This window comes from Plectropomus leopardus, chromosome 17 (genome assembly GCF_008729295.1).
Source record: "Plectropomus leopardus isolate mb chromosome 17, YSFRI_Pleo_2.0, whole genome shotgun sequence".
NCBI lineage: Eukaryota > Metazoa > Chordata > Actinopteri > Perciformes > Serranidae > Plectropomus > Plectropomus leopardus.
The window spans coordinates 28,830,328-28,851,421 of record NC_056479.1 but is presented as its reverse complement, the minus strand read 5'-3'; the positions used below and the strand labels follow the sequence as shown (position 1 = coordinate 28,851,421).

The 21,094-nt window shown below is 40.4% G+C and overlaps 1 protein-coding gene and 1 non-coding gene across 2 annotated transcripts in view; one reads left to right on the top strand and one right to left on the bottom strand.

The window, feature by feature from the left end:
• Positions 1-1,171: 1,171 nt before the first annotated feature.
• trnas-aga lies at positions 1,172-1,253 on the top strand. The gene has a single exon. It is a non-coding gene; the product is annotated as a tRNA-Ser (tRNA).
• Positions 1,254-8,882: 7,629 nt separating this feature from the next.
• Positions 8,883-21,094, bottom strand: part of grb2b (growth factor receptor-bound protein 2b) — a 51,571-nt gene continuing 39,359 nt past the window's right edge. Inside the window, exons 4-6 of the mRNA XM_042504299.1 lie at positions 13,221-13,343; positions 11,336-11,504; positions 8,883-9,756 (exon numbers count right to left, since the gene is read on the bottom strand). Of these exons, the coding sequence (XP_042360233.1) occupies positions 9,571-9,756; positions 11,336-11,504; positions 13,221-13,343 (478 nt within the window). The 3' untranslated portion in view covers positions 8,883-9,570. The remainder of the gene's footprint in view (positions 9,757-11,335; positions 11,505-13,220; positions 13,344-21,094) is intronic.

Here is a 21,094-nt window from a genome sequence, read left to right as displayed (position 1 = left end):
TTCTGATGCACACACGAATATTACTTGTTTTAAACATATAATATTGATGCACACACAAATATTGCTTGTTTAAAATTTATATAATGGAAATCCACAAATATCTCTGTAAATGCCGATTCAACAATTTGTGAATAAATGTCACAACATATATATATATATATGACTTAGATGAAAATTTCTAATTGTTTTTTTAATAAACTGGTTGCGATTTGTGTGTGAATCTTACCGTCTCGATTTAGAAATGCATTTATTCAACAGGGAAGAATCTGTAGCCAATCAGATGCCTCCTTCCTTTCAGCCAATCACAAGAACGACCCCACGTGGGGGCGGGATGTACTTTTCAGCCAATCATATGAACGCGTCCGCACAGCGCTATATATACCTGCCAGAGCGACAGACAGGCTGCCGTTCAACGTGAACATGGCGTCCGGTAGTGATGATGCGCGAAGTGTATGTGAAACATTATACAAGTTTACGTAGTTTTCCTAAGTTGTGAGGTTTGTTCAGATAGTTAGAGAATGGTATGAAATGTGCATATAGTTACGCGGTTTAACTGTGTATTTAGCGTCATGAGCTAACGAACTATAAGCGTCAGCTAGCAGCGTATGCTAACGCGCTATGTCAATGGGCTATGCTAGCGTTCCCGCATGCTAATAAGATTCAGTTAACATCTTGCTATTAAGTTGAAGTTATAGTAAAAATAGTGACTGTTTGATTTCAAGCTGAGGTAGCAACCCGGACTTTTGTCCAGCTATCGGCCCGGGATCTGTCTTCCGCCCCAACCACATCTAGAGATGGTCCATCAGTCAGGGCTGGAGGCAGCGTTAAAGTGCCTGTTCAAATGCTTTAAATGCTTAATAAGAGTATGGGACACCGTAACTTATTATTGCAGTATTAATACAAGTTATCACCTTTTTGTGGCCTGTCTCACCCTACCATCAACAGGCCCTGTAGCACCACCTCCAGCCCTGACTGACTGAACATTACTGCCGTTATGACAACACAGTTAGATGTGACCATAGATCACTTTATATAGATATTTAAACTTATAATAATCATTTAATTTATGTGTCTTGTATTTAAATGCTATTTATACTTCACATACAGCCTATCGTGTCACATTTTCTATGCGCAGGTATGTAATGCTTCAAAACACCGTTAGGGGGCAGCAGTTGTCGTGGCCGAGTGGTTAAGGCGATGGACTAGAAATCCATTGGGGTCTCCCCGCGCAGGTTCGAATCCTGCCGACAACGATGTTTTAAAAAACGCACTTTAGTTTAATTATCTCATTTTGAAGCATATAAGTGACCATATCAGACCAGCAAAGCGCCACACTTCAACAAAATAACGACGAATCCGGGCGAAATGTCTTAATCATGGTGGGAAAACAGCAACATTTGATGTGGCTCAAGTCAATGTTATGGTGCTTTAAAGTAATGACACAGCGCCCCCTAGTGCTTCCATACGCGACACTGCACGTTTTTTTTTTTATTTCGATAGATTATAATAGTCAAATTGTAGTTGTAGTTTTTCCTGTTTTGTTTTTGTTTCCTTTCCCCCCTTTGCTTTGGATTTTTATTTACATGTTTTTTTAATATAACGCTGTAATGTTGACTTGTGTGGACCCAAGGAAGAGTAAGTACTTACAGTTATATTTCCATCATACATTTATTATACTCACCTGTGCAATAAGTGGTGCAATACTGTGTACTACTACTACTACTACTACTACTACTACTACTACTACTGCTACTACTACTAATAATAATGATAATAATAATATGCATTTACTGCTTTGATTATTTTTATGTATTTATATTATTGGTATTTTTTTATTTTCTGTCTTCTTTTGGTTATGTTTTTGTATTTTTGTCTGGCTTTAGTTTGCCATTACTGTTTGGCTTTTATTATTATTATTATTGTCAGAAGTAGTAGTAGTAGTATTTTGGGTTTACTACTTTGATTATGACCAAACTATTGATTTTTTTTAATATATTGCTTTTTTCATTAAAAAAAATCATTTTCAACTCTATTTCTGATTAACACCATATTTCTGACAAGTTTGCTGTATTTTACCTCTATATTTGCCTGGCTATTATTATTATTATTTTTATTTTATTTTATTTTTTTGTGTTTGTCTTTTGTGTTTACAGCTTCAATTATTTTTTACCCTATTTATTATATCGCTACCTTTAAATAAAAATCTATTTCTTATCATCACCAAATTTCTGATACATGTTTGCATCTTCTCTCTTGTTTAAACTTACCTTAATTTGACATTATCATTTCTATTATCATTTCTATTATCATGGTAGTAATAGTAGTATCTAAGAGGCATTGCTGCCTTACTGTTTCAGTGTAGGCTGTTTAAATAAATAAAACTTTCTACTGAGAATTAACTGAAAATTACATAAAGCTAGTAACACAAATATATATCTGTAGAGTTTTATCTGTGGAGTTTTCCATGTAGCAGTATGAAAATCAGCCAGTAGGTGGTGGTAATGCACCATAAATGGCTGAGTAGACAGCAGTCTCAGCACGCCAAATCAGCTTGAGTTGGAAATATGAACTTTAAAGACTGTTTTAGTGTGTTTTTGTGAGACGTTCAACAGCAGCAGCAATGGACTAGCACAGGTAAAATGAATCTAATGTTTGCAGTACACTGGCTGTGTGCACAGAGAGAGGTGTAAACCAGTTACATGGCCTCATCATGCTGTGACAGAATGAGACAGATAATTTTGAAGGCTGGGGAAGTTTAGGCCTTAAATGCAATTTTTGAATTGCAGATTGTCGTCTAATTTGACCCTGAAAGCCCCCTAAAAACAGTCACAAAGGTCGACATGGAGCGGGAGCGTGCAGAAGAAGAGCTCATCTCATCATCGTGTGTTTGTGCAGAGGAAAGTATCAACCTTTGCATGCCGGATAAATGCACTCATACAGATAAAATGAGTGAACTGATAACTTTATCACGTATCAGACACCTACACAGGGACGCAGACTGGCCACGTGTTCATAACTTAGTACAGGAAGGAGGGAGGGATAAACCTCACCTCAGTGCTGGACTGCTAGTGGTAGTAGTAGTAGTAGTATTAGCTGTAGCAGGAGAAGAATTAGCTATTATAATACTACTTGTAGTAGCAGCAGTAGTTTTAATAGAAATGGAAGTATTAGAATTAGTACTGCTAGTTTTTTGTTCTAGTAGTGGTAGTAGAAGAAGCAGCAGGATGATGTCACACCAGAGGACAATTACAAGGATTACCACGCAAAAAAGTGTATATACTGTGAAATAAATAAGGAAATGGATGGGGTTTTAATAAGTTTTCAGTTATTTACATACCAAATATACAACCATATATATAATTTGACATCCAGTTTAAAAGAAAAAAAATCGACTGGTTTTGAGTTAAGGTCAACCACCCGTCTGTAGAGTTTTGCACTGTCTGAAGGAACAGCTGATTGTCCAACAGCAGAGCAGTGAGACAGAACCACAAAAAGAGCAGAGCAGCGCAGATCTCCAACAGCATGGATCTCTGAAACGGCAGCTGGCGGTGCATATCTCCCACACAGTAACTGGCAGCGCAGATCTCTTACACAGTGGCTGGCAGCGCGGATCTCTGACACAGCGGCTGGCAGCACGAATCTCCGACAGCATGGATCTCCAGCACCGCGGCTGGCAGCACGGATCTCAATCCCTGAACTAGAAAATGCATTTCCTATTTCCTTCCTGGGAATATCTGAAAAACTTGCAGAAATGAAAGCTGACTTAAAAAACGTACAGAAAATGTTGAAATGATAACAGAGAACAGCACGATCTCTGACAGCGCAGATCTTCGTCACAGTGGCTGGCAGTGCGGATCTCCGACAGCGCAGATCTCCAATGCTTAAAGCTGAAATTAGTTTATTACCAAAGTATTATTGGCTGAAAATGCAGCAATATATTACAATTTGCCGGGAATATCTGAAAAACTGGCAGAAATGAAAGCTGACCTGAAAAACGTTCGGAAGAAGTTGAAATAATAACAATAAAGAAAAGAAGAACAATAGCGTGGTTGCTCTGAAGCATCCACACTATTTATGATGCAGAAGGACTGAAGCACAAACAGGTCGCCAGTTTACACTGATAATAATAATCTTCTCTGCTCTGCACGACATGCCCCACTCACTTGCAAATCCTCAAATCATCTTTAAATTACCAAACAAGAGGAGAGCAGGGGGCTTTTAACGTTGGCACGACCATTATAGCAGCACCATATGGCAAACAGCCCACTCAAGCTCGAGAGGGGAAACCCCTCCGGGCAGAGTCTGTGATCAGGCTTTAGAAGAGCTTCTCCAAATTATGAGACTTGCTATTTTATGGTTTGTTTGTTTTGTTTAAAAAAGGACATCAGAAAACTTCATTTGATTTGAATAATTGGCAGTGCCACCAGTGGTCAACAGAGACCACAGAGCAAACGTCCCACTGGGTTACATTATTTGTAAATCTAACAAAGATGAATAGAAGCACTGAAGCAGCCGGAAATCTTTCATAACTAAAACACATTCCAGATGACAGGGCTCAAAAGACGACAGCGACACTGATGTAACAGCGTCTGCTCAAGGCAGTAGGTGACAAAAACCAAAGCAGAGGGGAGCGAGACTGAAGAGAGGAGCGAAAGTGGTGCTCCGAGTGCTAAAAGTCCAAATGTGAGGCAGACAGTGCATCAGACCGTGGCTAACGCGATGTTAAAGATCTCGGTGACGGGGCTGCTGCAGAGTGCTGCATGCAGAGCACCGCAGGCTGCTCTTCAAGAAATGAAATCATCAGCTTCCTCTTCACTGCTTCCTCAGATCAACTGACACATGCACATCATCTGCGCCGCGAGAGACACACAGACACGTTGAATGGGTTTCATGATGAAATGTGGCCTCATGGGTTGAGTTGGCGTTTAGCAAAACCCACCGTCTGACTCACTGCCACTGCTGTGGTGTCTGAGAGAGTTATCTTTAAGTCACAGGGTGGAAATGCTAATTCTGTAGTGGGCTGATTTCCTGTGCATTTTCAAGTGAGAGTCGTAGATGCAGATCAGTCATTTTCAACAAGATCTGCCCCCCAACAGGCTGCTGGGTGGCCTCCTAACTGTTTTCAAATTTACTATAAAGTAAAGTGAGTCACACCAGGAGTTGTTTTTGTACTTTTTGTGTACCTAAGGTGTTCATAAAACAGCACCAAAATAGACCTTTTTTAAAAAAAAAACAAAAAACAAAAAAAGGGGCCAGTGGAATCCAAAAACTGCCTCAAATCTGAAAAACATCCTAGAATCCAACAAAAGTCCTACAATCCCCGAAATGTCCTAAAATGTTGTTCTGTTCTAAAATATGTTTGTAGCATGTTCAAAAATGCTGGAAATGTCGTAAAATCCTAGCAACGTCCTGGAATCCATGAAACGTCCTACAATTTAGGAAATATCTTAAAATCCTAGAAACTTTCTAAACTCTTAGGAATGCTCTAAGATCCTAGAAATGTCCAAAAATCCTAGAAATGTTTTGAAAGTTCAAGAAATTCAAGAAAAACCCTAAAATCCTGTAAACTTCCCGAAATCCTAGAAATGTCCTATAATCCAAAACCCATCCTAAGATCCAAGAAAAATCCAAAAATCACAGAAGTGTTTTTGTGTCCTAAATGTCCTAAAATTCTGGAACTGCCCTTGAATCCAAGAAACGTCTTAGAGTCCACGAAATGCCCTGAAATCCTAATAACGTCCTAAAATCCAACAAATGTCCAAAAATCCTAGAAATGTTGAAATACAAGAAATGGTGTAAAATTCAAGTTGTTCGGCTCCCAAACAAAGCCAGCTGAGTTTACCCGCTGGAGACGATGAAACAGACATTTTCACTAAACTGAGTCTGGATGAGAGAAATCTCCCGTAAGGATGCGAAAACTGATCCCTCACACGGCTGTGCAGGTGTTTCGTGCTTTTCTGCACTCAAAATGAGCACGCCGTCCCGTTTTTGTTTGGGTTTTCTGCACAGCTCAAAGCATAAACTGATTTGAAAAGATGTTGAGCTGCTTTTCTTTTGTCACATTTTGTGTTTTTGTTTGACAATCAGAGCCGAGCTGAAAAACGCAGCTCTCAAACGCTGGTTTTCTAATGTTCCCAAAAACACAGAAACCACCAGCCTCCACAGATGAAAAACAATCTTAACAGCCAACAACAATCCTGCAGAAAATAAAAGCTCTCCTGATATTCACTCTGATGAATTACTCATCTCGAGCAAGTTTCAAGTCTGCAGGCTGATTATTGCACTGCACGGATACGCGAAGAAACCACAGGCTGTCCACAAGGTGGGGACACTTAAACTTTATGAAAGGTCGGATAAAAGGTCGACAATAACACTTAAGCAAGACTATGTGACATTTTAAAGAAAAAAAACCCCTTTTCTACAGGAAACCTGAATTCATAAGCAATCAGATGCTGCATTACCATTTCTTTTGATCATTTTGAGTCCTCATTTTGCTGTGAAAACCACATTTAAAGGGAGAGTTCACCTAAAAATGAACTAGCGTTACTGCCACCTGGATGCACGCGTCTGCTCAACAGTCACGTTACACTGTTAGTTTACATCCAGGTTTGTGAAAACAGAAATGCTTCACACATCTTCTATACAACCAAGATCTATAAAACCAGAAAAGTGTTTTTACAAAAGATTACGACGTCACAGTGAAGTTTAACATTTGGACATTAATTGTCATCACTTTTGTCATAATTTGGGTAGGAATTCTTGAGCTTCGGCCAAAAACATGTTTTGTGAGGTCAGCAACCGTGGTGGAAATTTGGCCTAATTTAAGGAAACTCCCTCAAGGCCTACCTAAGATTGTGCTGTCATGAGAATAAAAAAATCCAAGGTCACGGTGACCTTGACCTTTGACCACCAAATTGAAATCAGTTCATTATTGAGTCCATGTGGATGTTTGTGCCAAAGTTGAATAAATTCCCTCAAGGTGTTCTTGAGATATCGCTTTTACAAGAATGAGAAGAATGCAAGGTCTCAGTGACCTTGACCTTTGACCACCAAATTTGAATGAGTTCATTCTTAAGACAAAGTGAACGTTTGTGCCAAATTTGAGAAAACTCCGTCAAGGCCTTTTTAAGATTCTGCTATCATGAAAATGAAAAAATGCAAGGTCACAGTGAGCTTGACCTTTGACCACCAACTTGAAATCAGTGGTGGTATTTTAGGCAATTCAAAAACCTGTATTTTGCAAAAACCTTCAATGGAAACACTTTTTGTCTTTCTACCTCCCAGAAATCCCTCACACGTGGCCACTCCCACGTATGAGGGGCTCGCCTTTCCATTATCACTCCATCACACGCCTGCGCCGCCTTCGATTGGAAATAATGACGGCCACAGCGGTGGCTGCAATAGAAATAAAGCTGCTAATGTTTTGAACATCCATCACCATGGTTACTGGGATGTTATCACCAGAGGAGAAGTCGCATAACATCACTCAATCGAAATGCAGAAAGGCAGTTGGGTTTTATGGAGAATTTTAAAAATATCCCTTAAGTTTTGCACAAATCTGTCCCGGAGACCCGTCTGCTGCGCAGAAAGTGGTCGCGACTGTTGTTTGGTATCGAGGACGAGGTTTGTCTCATTAAAACACAGACCACAAAAAAAAGATTCATTTTTTAATAATTGCATTTTATTAATTGAAAAAAACAAAAAAACAAATGCAAATAAAAAAAAGAGCAAAAATAAAACAGTATCATTAGGTAAGACAAGGCGAGAGACACTTAAATAAGAAGAGTTCCATGTTGGTGAGGACAAAGGTGGAGGCGGGTTGATGTAGGAGAGGAGGCGGCGGCGGCGGGCGGGGGACATTGTTGGATGGGACAGGTTGGATTATGTACACTGTTTCTCACTGCAGGACTGGCAGGCCCCATAGAGGGGCGGGGGGGCTCAAAGTAGCAGGTCGGAGACACTGAAACACCAGAGAGAAAGGCACTATCCAGAGAGAACGAGAAAAACAGAAACCAGTAACACAAACACGGTAAACAAACACACACATACACACACACTGGACCAGAAATTAAAAAAAGTGCTTGACCACACGCCACGTTGGACAAAAAGAAAAAAAAACTACATCATTTAAGCTGATCTCTCAACTTTTAGCATAAAAGACAATCTCTCAGTTTTCTGAACTGTTAATCTGTGCCAGCTGCGGATCTGCACTGGTGATTACACGCTGTGATTATCCAAACTCGCCTCGCTGCTACGTGCAGGTATAACAAGGAGGAGAGCGTATGCATGCACGTAATGAATGTTTGCGAAAATGCACGTGAACTTCCTGTACGTGTCCTCACACACCACATACTCTCTCCGACGAATATCGACAACATTTTTTCAGCATGTCTTGTTTTTTTGTCGTTTTTTTAAAAAAAAAAATCCCTTGCGTGGTTGTGTGTAGTTCAGTTCTCCGACCTTGCTTCCCTCATGTTAATGTCTGTGGACTCGGTCAGCTACATTCACTGCCCGAGTTAAACGGCTGCAATAAATACATCGGCTTTGAAAAAAGGCGGCTGACCTTTACGCAGGTAACAGCCACAGCTCTTGCAGCATTCGTGGCTCTACTTGCTGGTTAGCTTCCTTCTCAGTGAACTAACTCTCCTTTCCTCGGACAAGAGAAACCTTTTCAAAAAAAAAAAATGGAATTTATGACCCCTTAAATATCATGCTGTGTCATCTGAGAGCCCTCAGACACGACTCAGGAGAAAAAAAGACAAATCAGCACATCCTAGAGCTACGAGGTCTAACAAAAAGATTGAACATAATTTACAAATGGAAAAAAAAAATACAATTTGTGATGAGAGGTAAAACAGACAAACACATACAAATATATATAATATATATTCTTAAAAAATGGATTCTCTCTATAGTTGATTTATTTATACAGCCGGCGGCTGATGTACAATGCTCACGTGCCAATGATCTTAGACATGGAAACTTGCTGTACTGTAGATTGCATCTTTTGTTTGTTTTTTTTTTGCACATTTTAAAACCATTTCTTCTTTTTTATAGATTTTTTTTCTTCTTTAAAACAGAGTTATCGGTAGGCATTTCATTTAGGTGATTAAAACAACATGCGGCAAAGGAAAAAAAAAACACAAAAGAAAGGCAGAATGTTAAGAAGTTAAGGAGAAGACAGAAGCGGCTGTGGGAGCGGGAGAATCGTTTGGTTATCTTCACGGTCGGTGCACTAACTCTTTAGTTTCTCTGCGTTTAGATTTCCCTCAAAGACAGTTCAGTCCTCGCCGAGGCGCTCACTGGGGAGGGTGAACGTTCTCAGCGCGAGTAAAAGTTGATTTTTTTTTTTTTTTTTTTGCTCAGCTGCCACCCACACAGCGACGCCTACGACGGCACTACTCCTGCTTTATCTCTCTTGTTTGCGTTCTTCCTGTCTGCTCCTGTTATCGTGGGATGGCGAAGAGGGGTGGAGGGGTGTTTGGGTTTGGATGGGGGCTGATGAGATCATGATGATGGTGGTGGTGGTGATGGTTGCTGTTGTTGTTGTTGTTTACATGGTCTGACTGTTTACATGTTCCGATTGACAGGCGTGACGTAGTTGCGGGGGAACATGCCCGTTTGGCCGTGGCAGCCTCCTTTCCACCAGTTGGGGTCAGAGTTGTCCAGGACTTGGATGAAGTCTCCGCGTCGGAAACCCAGCTCGCCGTCCTCCTGGGGGTCGAAGTCAAAGAGCGCCTGCACGTATGTGGGATGCTGCGCCATCAGGAGAGACACGTTAAAGACACGTTAGTCACATGACACACTTAAAAAAAAAACTTTTCTAGTCTTTGACATTCACTTTCACACACACACACACACACACACACACACACACACACATTCACACATTCACACACACACACACACACACACACCCATTCACACACACACACACACACACACACACACACACACACACACACACATTCACTTTCACACTTTCACACATTCACACACACACACACACACACACACACACACATACACACACCCCATTCACACACACATACACACACACACACACATTCACTTTCACACATTCACACACACACACACACATTCACTTTCACACATTCTCACACACACACACACACACACACACACACACACATTCACTTTCACACATTCACACACACACACACACACACACACACACATTCTCTCACACACACACACACACACACACACACACACACACATTCACACACACACACACACACATTCACTTTCACACACACACATTCACACACACACACACACACACACACACACACACACACACACACACACACACACACACACACACACACACACACACACACACACACACACACACACACACACACACACACACACACTTTCACACATTCACACACACACACACACACACACACACACACACACACACCATTCACACACACATTCTCTCTCTCTCACTCACACTCACACTCACTCACACACACACACACACACGCACACACGCACGCACTCGCGCGCACACGCGCACACACACACACGCACACACACACACACACACACACACACTCAGTATGTCGCTGATGGACGACCCGCTCTACCTCTGAGCCACAGCCACACATGTTAAAGTCAGACGAGAGTTTTTTGGTTAGTGTTTTGGATCCTTCAGCCTCAGTGAAGTCAGGTTTATTGGCGTACTCATCGATGTTCAGTGTATCACGCGCAGATGTCGGCTGACACGCCTCCGGTTTGGAGAAGCGACAGAAGTTTGACACGAAAGCTCAACAGCGTTAACGCTAAAAAAGTGCACACCACACCTGAAAAAATCCACCGGCCAAATAACGATTTCTACCAGAGAACCAAACAGCAGCCGGGCGATCAAGTGACGACGCACCGACGGATGCAGCTTCAGCAGAACAAAACATCGACACTTTCCATTTCAACAAGCAGCTTCAGGAGCCGTGAAGTTTAAGTTTTTAACAGCTGAGAGGGCGTGTTCATTATGTGTCACCCTGAACAGCTTTACTACTTCACACGATGGGAAAGCAGAGTAACTATCTACGGTCTTTTGTTTTTTTAAAGAAATGATTTGCGTTCACACGCGGTGAAGCTGAAAACCAGCGTGTTCGTTCTGGTTCTGCAGCGATTCACGCTGATGCAGATCAGATCAGAGGGAGGGTCGGATATCTACATGAGCATGTTTGAAATGTACATCCAATTTTATCCTCAAATTAAACACATTTCCACCTCTAAAAACTCGTTAAGAGACCGTGTTATTTTTCGTGATTTGGTTTTAGAGTAAAGCGAGAGGTCTTACCTGGGGGACCTGCTCTATGTCTCGCAGGAAGATTTGCTGATTGCGAGAGACTGAGGTGGAGCGGTGATAATCCACCAGCTCGTTGAGGGAGTTAAACTTCACCACCCATAGGAAATACTTTCCAGCTCCATCGCGAAGAACCTTGAAGTGCTGGACGTCATTTCCGAACCTGCACGGAGAGGACGAGTGTGAGGAGGCCATCTTCAAACAAAGGTGCAGTTTGAGACATACGTGTATGTGTTTTAGAGCAAAGCACAGATTTAAAGCGATACTCGACCTCAAAATGACCATCTGTAAGTCTCGCTCTGATCCTGCACGAGCTGCTGAGAGTTTGTACACAGGTTTTTGATAGTTTAGCTGCCGATGATTTCAGTTCATCGAGAGTTTTCTTGGTTTCTCCATTCACTGAGGATGCATGTGAGAAAAACGCGTTTTCTTCTGTTTGGTGCGTTTTTTCACTCTCAGTCTTCTGATAAGTTTGGCTGTGTTCATGCTTAAGGCGTCAGTTTTGCGTATTTGTGTGTAATCTGTAAACTCCAGCTCAGCTCCTACAAAAAATCTGAAATAAACTCAGGAAACTGAACAGTTACATTCAGACTGTTTAGTCATAAATGTGCCATTGAAACCCATCAACTGATGATCCCACAGCCGTCAAAGCAGAAAAACATGACTTGTATTACTTCTTCATTGTGTCATTTGGGGCTTTTGACTCTGAATTTGTCATTTTGACTATTTTCCACCTGATGACGTCATTTTGTACCATTTTTAGCATATGAAGAAAAAACATGCTGTTTCCACAGAGTGACCCGTCACGATCAATGTAGCTGCTGATCGTCGACATATCCCAGGATGTGATAATAAAAAACCTACTTAACATGTAGTACAGTTACAGTCTGTACAACATCTTTTATAGCCTGATTTTGAAAAGGACATTTTGCGTGCAGAGCGGTATGACTGGGAGTATTTGACACTACACAAAAAATAATAATGTATAATAATAAATGTTTTTACTTATCACTGACATATCCTAGGCTGTGATCATTTAAAAAAAAATCTACTTAACATGTAGTATATCAAAAATAATTAATCATGGCATCATAACAAAAAAACCCCAAAACAAATTAAAACAACAAATAAATAAAAATAACCACAAAATAGCATTTAAAAAGATTAAAATTCTGAAAAAATAATGAAAATTTGGTAATTATGATCAGAACTGGCACTGGTTAAAAAGTGAACTGAATGAAAGTTGAAAATAATATTAATGTTTGGTTTTTTTTTAAAGCTTGATTTTGAGAGGTGCATTTTGAGCGCAGGGCGATACGAGTGTGTGTAATATTAACGCGAGCCCTAAGGGTTAAATAAAAGGTGGGAACTCTCTGATATTCATTTTGCTTATCAAATGCATCACACATATCTGCAGCGGACTTGTAAGTATTAGTCAAATGAAGCAGGCGGCTCGTGTGGAGTCCTGGCGTGACTGAGGGGAATCAGGGCGGTCCAGACAGTAATTAGGATCCGTATCTTGCCATCGGCTTTACATGTGACCTGCTGTGACCCGCAGTGTCTTTTGGGAAGGTCGGGATGGAAGGAGACAGAAAAGAGGAAATGAGCTGTGTATGTGTCAGCTGAAACACTAAGTACTCACAGGGCCGCCGGCCAATAAAAATCCCACCTGGTGCCTGCCGTTCACCAGAGGGCAGCACCGAGACTTCACGAGAATAAGGAAGAGGCCGAGCTGATGACTCACCATGTATGGAAACATACGAACCTGATCACTTCTGAGGAAACGGCGCTCTGATGTAAGGATAACGTTAAAGGTTTTTTTTGAAGAAAGGAAAGGGTGTGCGTGTGAATCATGCTGCTCGGTGTGGCCGTTACTTACTTCACAGAGAGGGAGAAGTCTCCTGGTGCACTCTCGCTCTCTCTGATGAGGAAGGCCCCGTCGTGCCTCTGTTTGTTTAGCATCTCCTCTGCTTTGGCCCGGGGGATCTTCCCGAAAAACCACCTGGACGGGAAAAGAAAACACGGAAAAATAAGCATCGACTGAGCTCATCCCAAACCTGCGGACTTCATAATGCACAAACTGGATCAGTCAAATCTACAAGGACTCTGAGTGTTTGTGTGAATTTTGTGAATATAATGAAGGTAAACCTTTTTCACGTGTTAAAGGGACAGTTCAACCCAAAATCAGAAATACGTGTGTCCTCCTACCTGTAATGCTATTTATATATATACAATAATAATAATCTTTATCAGTTCAAGTTGCTTTGTGTGTGATAGCGCTTAAAATGAAATAAAACAAAATAAAATAGAAATCACTATACAGCACGTCGCAGACGTGTTTATTTGCTAGTGTCATGACAGTCTCCGGTTTCTCTTTTCGATTACAGATGACCGCCGTCTGCTGCTGTAGGAGCTACTTTGTCTTCTGTAGGTGCAGAACATACGTGCTGATGGCTGTATTATTTGCAGTATTTTCATGTGTTAGTTATTGGCCCGAACACCGGCGAACTGAGGCCACAGTTGGCTTTCGGTGCGTCTGAACCGTAACACACACAGACCCGCACATTCACACCTATCAGCAATTTAGAGTTTCAGTTCAGCTTAACTTGAGGTGTGTGGACTGAGGAAGGAAACAACAGAGTTAAAGTGAGAGCATGCAAACATCACAAAGACATCACACCTCCTGCTGGTTGACAGCTTTGACCAGAGGAGACAGTGCTAACCGCTGACGCACCAAAACGGCTCTGAGGCGACAGTCTGCGAGCCGAACCATGAACCAGAAAAAAGTCAGAATTTAGAGAGACCTGTCGACTGCCAACCAGAGACAAAATACTGCACGCTCACAGCAGGAAGCAAGGGAGGAATTACACAGACCAGAACTACGAAGCTATCCGTATACCAGGAATAGATTACTCATTATCTAATTATAGTGGGAGAGTCAACACAAAACTAGAATTAGCAAGTCTGATAGCACAGAAGACATAAAATCTGGAGAATCAGCACAGTTTCAAGGTGGACGCCCAAGATTAGTGTCACCAATTCAGGATCTGCACAAACGTCTCCCTGTTTCTGAGTCAGGATGGTGAAAAACAGCCAGAAAATTGTTTTTCCATATTATGATGTCACTATGAAGCTGACCTTTGATTTTGATTGACTTTTGGATATAAAATGTCATCACTTCACCATTTTATCCTATGAGACGTTTGTGTGAAATTTTTTCATAATTAGCGAGTTACGGCCAAAAACATGTTTTGTGAGGTCACAGTGGCCGTTTAACCATCAAATTCGAATCAATTTATCTTAAGTGAACGTTTGTGTCAAAATTTAAAATATTTGCTTAAGGTGTTGTTGAGATATCACATTCACGAGATTGAGACGGACAAAAGGTCAAAGTGACCTTTGACCACCGTAATCTAATCAATTCATTGATGAGTCCAAGTGGACGTTTGTGCAAAATCTGAAGAAATTCCCTCGAAGTGTTCTTGAATCTTTGGGTTCGTAAGAATGGGACGTACATTTGTACCGACCGAGAGATGTACGTACGGACAGATGTTTGTAGTGCTTTTGTAGCATATTATGATGTCACAGTGAAGTTGACCTTTGACCTTGTGGTTCTAAAATATCATCTCTTCAACATTTTATCCTAATAGATGTTAATTTTTGTCATAATTAGCATGTTTTTTTTTAATTATGGCAAAAACATGTTTTGTGAGGCCAAAGTGACCTTTGACCACCAAATTCATCCTTAAGATATCAGGTTCTAAAGAATAACACGAACAAGGCCGCAGTGACCTTGACCTTTCACTACCAACACTTACTTGAGTCCAGGTGGACGTTAGTGCCAAATTTTAAGAAATCTCTGATGTTGTTCTGAACAGATCACATTCACAAGAATAAGACAAACAAGGCCACAGTGACTTTGACCTTTCACCTCCAATATCTCTTTCAGTCCAGGCGGATGTTTGTGCCAAATTTGAAGAAATCTGTAGTGCTGTTTTGAAGATATCACATTCACAAGAATAAGATGAACGAGGTCACTGTGACCTTGATCTCAGACCAGAGGATACCAACTGGTATGTCACCAGTCCAGTCTGAGTGTTAACTTTTAAAAAAACACTATTTTGAAGTACAGAGCTTTTATTTTGAAGTGCCATTTCTGCTTATTTCTTTGTGTTCTAAGCCACCATGTTGTTTACTATTGGTGAAATAAAATTGAAAGTTTGGTCTTTTATCGAATGTGTGGACCCTGAAATAATGACTCAGGGGAAATCTGAAACCCTGTGGCTGGACCAGTTAGGAACCACCAAAATCTAATGAGTTCATTGTTGAGATCAGGTTGACTTTTGTGCCAAATTTGAGGACATTCCCTTCGAGTTCACAAGAATGAGACGGACAGACGGACAACTGGAAAACATGATGCCTTCATCAACAGAGATCGTCAAGGAAGCATAAAAATAAATATTGCACTTGCAAGCATTTTCGTTTCAAAATCTCTAAATTGAGAAGCGGTAAAAATAACAGATTCATTTTGAGATTTAAAGGGGAACATCACCTAATTTAGGATCTGTTATTTTCATGGATAAGGACAGTTCAAATCGATATTTGTGAGCATGTTTTCTGCGTCTGTGAGCAGCTCCAGGCTTCACTCACTATGACTTAACAAGTTTCCAGTTTTTGTGTTTAGCAGAGTTGTTCATGTTTAGGGCCATTTTTGGACCGTCAAAGAGCAAATCTCTAAAATGCATGAACTTTTAAAAAAAGGGCATAGTTCCCCTTTAAAGTCAGAAAGTTTTCACTCATTTCTAAGCTCCATAAATGCACAATGTTGCACAATGTAGCTGCTAATACAGCGCAGTGAGAAAACCCTGACAGAGAGAATAAGTGAGGGTGATTAAGACGGATAGAGAGCCGGAGACAAATGGGAGACAAAACCAGTGAAAGCTCTTTACTCGTGTAAATAATTAAAAAGTACAGTCAGCCAAAAGATGACATCTTGGCTCCTTTACACGCAGGTGAAAATCAATAATGAAACGGCCAGCTCTTGATCTGCTTTGTATCGGTGCTCTGCGGCGAGGCGAGCGTGCACGCCGAGTCTCTTTCGCCGTTTGATAAAAGCGATAGCAGAGCAATTAATGGAGCCGGGGAAACAGCAGGAGGAGGACAGCGACTGGCACCGCTTTCACGCCAGCACCTCCACGCCTGCGAGGGAGAAACGGCCCAAAGCCTTTCATGCTGCTCCACCGGCGTCACACAAACCTGAGCAGGAGCCACAAAAGCACAGCGACGGCTGCGCAGGGGACAGATCTGTTTACAGAGACGAGCCGGAGCTGAGCTGTCCTCCACCGCGCCGCTGTGTCGCTCAGATGTGCTGGACTGCGTGAGCGCCGGGCGCTTCGGGGTGGCGCTCAGTTGTCACCACAATGTGAGATGAAGGCAAACTCCAGCTGCTTCGTCACTGTCGCCACGGTTTCTACCCCATTACTGGGCAGAGATGGGCAAGAAACATACATACAACAAAAGGGGGAAGTTATTACACACTTATGTTGTATTATGTAATAATATTTGCTACGTAAATGTGCAACTTTCCCCCTTTGTTGTGCAATAATTCTGCCTCTTTATGCCTGTGCCATGTCCAGAACTATTCATTTATTTATTCAGTTTTACTCATGTTTATTCATAGAGGTCTCCGTCTCTGTTGCACTGCTCTGTCTTTTATCTGTGTTTTTACACGGAGCCATGCTCGTGATTTCGTTCTGCTCTGCATCTCGGATGTCTTTGCTGAATGACAATCAGCTTGAATCTCGAGTTTGAGGACTGACATTAAATTATCAGGGTTCCCAAACACTGTCATGTACAAATTTTCAAAAATTTCCCATGACTTTTCAAGGACCCAGAATAATATTTTTCTTTCTTGCTCCACGTGCCCGGCATTTTTTCCAACAATTTCTCTTTAGTATCTGGCAAAAAAAAGATACCATTTTGGCGATTTTTAAAGAAAACATGCCAACTTCGTGAAGTTTAAGTGGAAAAAGAACCACATTTTTTTTAGGTTTTCTATAAAATTTTTATAGAAAAAAAAAAATCACCAAAAATTTCAAGAGAAAAAAACCAAAACTTTTTTTTTTTTTTTTTGAAAGAAAACATGCCTTCCAAGTCTGTTTTATAAAAAAATACCTTTTTTAAATTTTCCATAAAAAAAAAATCACCTAAAATTTTCAAAAAAGGGGAAAAAAAGAAAATTTGCAGAAAGTCCTTATTGATTGATACATTATTGAGATACCAAGTTTTATGCGAATGGTATGCACGCAGAGACGTACACATGAACAACCCGGAAACGTAATTCCTCAAGCAACAACGGTGGCATAAAAATATGTACGTAAAAGTTCACATGTGGGAGGCACGTCTGCAAATACTCCCGTCCGTGACTATTACTGGGCAGTTTTCTTCAATCAATCATTTACAGTTAATCTATATTTTACACAGAAACAATAAACTATTTCACTAAAATTTAACTGCCTCCTGTTGCATTAACCTGCATCACAGTAGTGCACCACTTTCCTCAGTTGCACCCAAACAGCTCTGACTCAAACCTTACTGAACAGTGGGCTGATTAAAGGAAAATGTCATTAAAAACAACTTCTGATGACGTCCTCGGATGCGGTGCCACTTTAAAACGGAGCCCATTAGAGCGGGCAACATGAGACATTAGAGCGCCTCTCACAGTCACTGCAGGCTGTGATTTGTGGTTCTGCTGGGATCCAGCCTTAGTGCAAATTTGGCTTGCTGGCTATTTCATAATAAAAGCCATAAAGAATTATCTGCACTTTGAAAAGCAGGAACTGGAAGAGTTGAGTTTCCATTAACGGCGCCCCTGTAACTCCTCCGCTCCTTTCTGTTATCATGCACACAACAAAGCAAAGCAAGGCTGTTTTTTGTGTTTTTAAAGCAAACGGCTGCGAGACACGCGACATGAACCTTGACCAGACTGACAGCCGGAGAGAGACGAGATTATGTAGCTGGGAAACACACACAGTCAGTGAGCTTACTATGGGCTGAAATTAAGGTTTCAGAGGGGATCCAGCTGTGCTCGCGTCAAAGTCGGCCTATCGTGATAACTGCTTTTGTTGGACAGAAAACTGTCCCCAAAATAATTCCAATAAATGATATTACTGTCACTTTAAGACAATTTTGTGCCACTCATATCAAAACAATATAAAAGCATAACTAGGCAAGTTTTAAATATTACTTTTCTTGAGGATATTCAGAAATCAGAATATGAAAAAAATGTTTAAAATTTTTTAAAAAAGTCATTAACACATGTAAATATATACACCAAAAAGTATATATTATATTATAGTACCTTTACAGAAGTAACCCAAAATTATATAATAATAAAAAAATAAACAAAAATAAATATAAATCAAACTTTAAAAATATATAAAAAATCTAATATTGGAATTGGAAAATGAAAAAGACTTTAACAAATTTTTAGGAATTTTTAGGTAGGGGTAAAAGTAAAAGAAAATATCTATAAAGTGCCTTTATAGGAGCAGAAGCCCAAAATTATTCAGCTTGATAATTTACCCTTTCAAACCTAGAGTGAGAGCTGTAAATTTTCAAATTTAATCAAAAATACACAGTCTTGCCAAAATGTATGCCACGCATATTATCACAGCCAAAATCAGTAAATGAAGAATGAAAAGCGTGTAAAATACGCCAAAAAGTCCCCAAGGGTTAATAATAGAGATGTATTTTGGTCAGATTTATGTGTTATTGTGGAGTAAAGTTGGCTGTTGGTTCGTGAATATCTAAACTCGGATCTCCTCTCGAAACTCCTGCAAACGCCGTTCCTGCTCTCTCCCTTTGATGTGGTCGGGACGAGTGACAGGCAGTAAAATTAATCCTAAACCCCCGAAGATACGGCGATATTAAAATAATGACGGCCGTAAAAATTCAAATACACGCCCACTCTCTTTTACCAGCCGTTTGTTCCTACACATTATCATTATTATCATTTTGAATATGCACCGCTGCTTTGTCTATTGTTTTTAAATTGATTGCGTGTGCGTTTAAATGAAGTATATGAATAAAATAAATGCCTGTTTCATTTAGAGGCTCGGCCTGGTTACCATGCAGGTCATTTTTATGGATGTATTAAACTGTGCTGTGGAGTTAGCTGTTTAAATCACGCATACAAATATGTATACATGTTTAAACTTTTGTCAGTACGGACATACTACACAGTGTTAGCTTGGTAAGATCCTCCGCAATTCAATAATTCAATTAATTTTAATAAAACCACGAGCACCAAAGCGGCATAGTAAACAAGAGAGATAAAAATTAAAAAATAAAAATTAGTAGGTGTAGAGGACTATTTTTTTAATAGTTAAGGAAAAGTGTCCAGTGAACTATATTCATTATTATCATAATTCTATATTTAAAATTATTTTACAGATTTATGACTTCTTTAAAAGATTTGTTTCAGGTAATTTCTCACTTTGTTTTGTTTTTTTTTTTGTTACTGTCTCTTTTTTTCCTTATTTTTCATGTTTTTTTTGGGCAAATTTTTTCAGATAATTTTCTTGTATTTGGGTAATTTTTTCCTCATTTTTTGCTTATTACCTACTTTTCGTATTTGGGGAAAAAAAGAAAAAAAAAGACAATTTTCCCAGGTTTCAAAGGGTTAAATATTTAATTTGATATTATTTCCCATCTTTGCTGAGCAACAGTTTTATGTGAAGGTAAATAAAAGTCCCATATAGACCCCTGTCCTAATACAAGCCTGCTGAGGTCAATGATTTAAGAAAATAATAGCCTGGGTTATTAATTGTTTTTGGGTAATTGTTTTACAGTAATTTGCGGTGAAATCAGGCAGTAATTACTGCACATAATCTATCTGTCTGTACGTATATAACTTTACAGGAAACATTTCACACATTGTAAAGAACTTTGTATAAAAGCTGCAACACCCCTGAGAGCCTTTATTATAATGATTATGAAAATAAATATTGATTTCTCATAACCGTGATAAAGACTGGACATCGGACAGTGTTGCTGGTACAGAGGGCAGACACACAGCAGCAGTAAAACGGCCAAAGAGGCCCGACACAATGACGTCCCGCACTGCGAAAACTACATCTGATCGCAGCCCAGCAGTGATGCAATGAGGTCAATATTCAATTAAGCGTGAGAGGCCTCGAGCACATTAATACAGAGAGAGCTAATCTGGCAGCGAGCGCAGGTCCAGAGGTAATGTCCTCTAAGGATCCTGCCAGGCTCTCTGTGGAGAGGTTTAACACACACACACACACACACACACACACACACAGACACACACACAGACACACACAAAGCATCACATACAATCAGGGCTCATCAGAGTGAGCAGGATTGCTGTAGTTAAAGCCCACTTAGACCCGACACGGTAATTACGTTATCAAAAATGTCACCGACATCGTGGCCAAAATGATGCCAGAATAAACAGCAGCAAATATTTTAAGACTCGGGCGTCCTCTTTTTTTTTTTTGTCCTCTCAACCCCTTTTTTTAATTTACTTAAAAGGGACATAGCAAATTAATGGACATCAGCCGTCTGCTCATTTACATCCGCCCAAAGAAAAATAAAGTGACACTTAAAGACGACACAGTGTAGCTGACCGGTAGCCTGCAGCTGTGTTTTCGGAGGTGGAGATGCACAGTTCTGATAGTCGCTAGAGGTGAAAAGTTTTTTTGACGTTTTACCCTCCAACAACTC